The sequence below is a fragment of the Heteronotia binoei genome, chromosome 11 (assembly GCF_032191835.1).
Source record: "Heteronotia binoei isolate CCM8104 ecotype False Entrance Well chromosome 11, APGP_CSIRO_Hbin_v1, whole genome shotgun sequence".
NCBI classification, from domain to species: Eukaryota; Metazoa; Chordata; class Lepidosauria; order Squamata; family Gekkonidae; genus Heteronotia; species Heteronotia binoei.
In genome coordinates this window covers 53,167,867-53,171,457 of record NC_083233.1, presented here as the reverse complement: position 1 = coordinate 53,171,457, position 3,591 = coordinate 53,167,867, and the positions used below count along the sequence as shown (strand labels likewise).

General features: G+C 57.9%; 1 protein-coding gene across 1 annotated transcript; it reads left to right on the top strand.

Annotated features, from left to right (window-relative positions):
- Positions 1-1,667: 1,667 nt before the first annotated feature.
- LOC132578994 (apelin receptor-like) lies at positions 1,668-3,201 on the top strand. Its single transcript, XM_060249146.1, has one exon. It carries the CDS (start codon positions 1,668-1,670, stop codon positions 2,832-2,834), a length of 1,167 nt encoding a protein of 388 aa, XP_060105129.1. The 3' UTR covers positions 2,835-3,201.
- Positions 3,202-3,591: the final 390 nt, after the last annotated feature.

Here is a 3,591-nt window from a genome sequence, read left to right as displayed (position 1 = left end):
GGTCTCCCTTGTTCTTCTTCCTGGGATTCTGAATCATCCTTCTGTCCTTGGAGGTGTGGGGTAGCGGTGTAGTGAGTGGTGGCAACCAAGAAGCTCGGCACTCAGATGCAGGGCCAGTTTATGACATTCTGGTGCCTGCATAAGAAAATGCACATAGAATCCCTCTTCCTTTTCCAATTAACACGAGGCAGGATTCACTGAGGAAAACATCTGCTCAAGCCCTGTTAGAATGAAAAGCAAGCATGCTTTCATGAAGCCCCTATGTATTTCACTGGGGCCTGCACAGAAGAATTTCTTAGTGCCCCATGGGTGAGATGTCTCCCACTGCGTTCAAAATTTGCTGCCTGTGTCTGCATGCCATCCACTGCATCTGTGTTTGCAGACCAGCCATTTGTAGGAAATAGGTAAGATGCTTGGTGGTGGCCAGGTGCAGGGAAAAGAAAGGGAGGTAACATTTTCATGCATTTTGAAGGAGGAAACATGCAAAAATAATGTGCAAAACTAAGGCAGACTCTCACCAAACACTGTGACCTCAATGGAAGGTGGAAAATTCACAAAGTGTAAGCTGGGCAAGGATGAGACTTCCTGCTCCAGGGCAAATTTTTTTATTATACCTCCAGTAAGATATCTTTTAATTGGCAGACAACCTAGAGTACTTTGGGTATGCATATGGAACAGGAGTCCCTGTTCAGCACTGTTTCATAAACTGTGCAAAGGTGTGGGATACGTAGGAGTACACATAATGGACTTCAGCAGAGAGCACAATAGTGAGAGCAGAATTTTCTTGGGAAAGCACAGGTGGGGAGGGTGCTATCTAAAGACATCACAAGGTGGTGAACATAGATTTAGGTGGCAGCCATGTTGGTCTGAAGCAACAGAACAGATTTTTAATTCAGTGGCATGGCATCTGTCCAGAGCTGTTCACCTATGTAGAGCCATCTGCCTATATATATATGAAATGTTATTTTTCATTTCTATGTATCTGAAGAAGTGTGTGTGTACACAAAAGCTCATACCTCGAATAAACATTTGTTGCTCTTAAAGATACCACTGGAAGAACAAGGTGGTGAATAGAAATAGGAGAGAAGTTGTGCCAATGTTGTGGGGATGTGTACAGGGAGCAAGATATGAGTAAAATTTGTGACCTGTGCATGGAAAAATAAGGGACATTCCAAAGCAGATACCAAAGTATGGGGCATGCAGGAACAGAGACTGGTGCATGGACAGAAAGGGGGGTTGTACAGAAGGATCTATGCAGCTTATGAGGCAGCACTGGCATGCATAGAGAAAAGCCCAAAGGGAGAAGCACAACACAGTTAGGGGGCCAAGCAGCAGCTGGGAAAGTTCTCCTTTAAGGGGCAGAAGCCCTCCCTGTTTCCCACCTAACACTAGAAGCCATGAGAAGAGAGTGAAAAACCAGGGGAGGGAGGGAGGGAGAAGCCGGCTGCTCCAGGGATTACAGTTCCCCGAAATCCTTCCCCCACCTCTTCTGTGACAAGAGGCGAGGGGGCTGAGATGAGCCCAGCCTGGGGCTAGCCCCGCCTGGAAGGCGAGGGCGGTGTCTCCCGTCCGAGCCCCCCTCTTTAATAGCTCTCCCAGCCGGGGGGCTGCCGCAGAAGGTTGCCTGCGCCTGCAGCCGGGTCGGGCGCTTGGGACGGGCTGCAAGCATGGAGCCGCATCCGCACTACGGGGACTTGGAGTACGACTACGACGAGGCGCCGCTGGGCAACTGGAGCAGCGCGGCCGTCGGGGCGCTGCAGTGCCGGTGGGAAGAGGCGGAGACGGATTGGGAGGTGTCCTTCTCCCTGCTGCCCGTCCTCTACATGCTGGTCTTCGTGCTGGGGCTGTCGGGCAACGGGCTGGTGATCTTCACGGTGTGGAGCGGCCCGCGGGCCAAGCGCCGCTCGGCGGACACCTACATCGGCAACCTGGCGCTGGCCGACCTGGCCTTCGTGGTGACGCTGCCCCTGTGGGCGGCCTACACGGCGCTGCGCTTCCACTGGCCCTTCGGCTCGGCCCTCTGCAAGCTGAGCAGCTACCTGGTGCTGCTCAACATGTTCGCCTCGGCCTTCTGCCTGGGCTGCCTGAGCTTCGAGCGCTACCTGGCCATCGTCCACGCCCTGCCCCGCTCCGCCGGCCGCCCGGCCTCCTCCCGGCCCCGCACCACCACGCTGCTCTCGCTGGCCGGCGTCTGGCTGCTGGCAGGCCTGCTCGCCCTGCCGGCCCTGCTGCTGCGCGACACGCGGCCCGCCGCCGCCCGCCGGCCGGACAACCTGACGGCCCTCGAGTGCGACATGGACTTCAGCAGCGTGGCCTCCAGCCCGGCCGAGGAGGACCACTGGCTGGCGGCGCTGAGCCTGGCCACCACCGCGCTGGGCTTCGCGCTGCCGCTCCTGCTGATGACGCTGTGCTACTGCTGCATCGGCGCCACCGTCAGCCGCCACTTCCAGCAGCACGTGCGCAAGGAGGAGGGGCGCCAGCGGCGGCGCCTGCTCCGTATCATCGTCACCCTGGTGGCCGTCTTCGCCGCCTGCTGGCTGCCCTTCCACCTCCTCAAGAGCCTCTATGTCCTCCACTGGGTGGGCCTCCTGCCCCTGCCCTGCGCCCTGCAGGAGCTCATCCCCCGCCTGCACCCCTACGCCACCTGCCTGGCCTACGTCAACAGCTGCCTCAACCCCTTCCTCTACGCCTTCTTCGACAGCCGCTTCCGCGCCCAGTGCCTCCTCCTGCTCGGCCTGCGCAAGGCCCTGCGCGCCCAGGCCGGCTCCGTCTCCTCCACCCTCAGCGGCCAGACCCAGAAGTCCGAGGTGCCTTCCTTGGGCACCAAAGTCTAGCAGGGCCCGCCCTCCCCAGCGCCGCCAACAGGGAGGAGAGACAGAAGCGGGTGGGGTGGGGGGGACCCGCCGCCTTGCAGACTTGGGACTCGGACTGGCTTCCCCGCTGGCAGCGCTGCCTCGGTTTCTTCCTCCCAGCACTTGGACTGGTCTTCCTGGCCGAGCGGCGACCGATGACGGTTCAGGGCTTTCGCCCTCCCGCCGCGCCGTCGGACTCGGGCTTTCTGGTGCTATCCGGGTGACTCGGGCTCGGTTTCGCTCCACGACCCGCGGTTTCGGGCAGGTCCCTGCGGCGGGCGATCCCCCCTCGTTTGTAATCAATAAACGGTGTTTGTTTTGACTGTTTCCTCAGGACAGAAAACCTGAAGCAGGCATATGCCTTCTGTTTTATTTTCCTCTGGGGAGGGGAGCAGGAGCCAGAGGAGGGTCGGACTAGGAGGGTGGCATGAGAGGGGATGACCTGCTCCAGGCTGGCCCCCTCAGGGCTCCCTGATTCTCTCTGGATTGCAGGAAGGGAGACGTTGCAAGGCTGCAGTCCTACTTACTAGGGAGTACCTCTGGGTATGTATGTTTAGGATTGCACTTCAGGTTGGATAAGGGCTGGGGTGGTGAGGAGGGGTCCCTACAGCCCAACACGATTAGATTCAAAGGGGAAGATCTTACAGAGACTGACTTCTGGGCAGGGGTGAGACCCTACATAATTTCTTTTATTAAAACCCAACTTTCCCCTAGTAATTTCTGCCCACATGTCATTTGC

Coding starts and splice junctions, on each gene's coding strand:
- LOC132578994 (XM_060249146.1), top strand. CDS start 1,668: ATGGAGCCGCATCCGCACTACGGGGACTTGGAGTACGACTACGACGAG.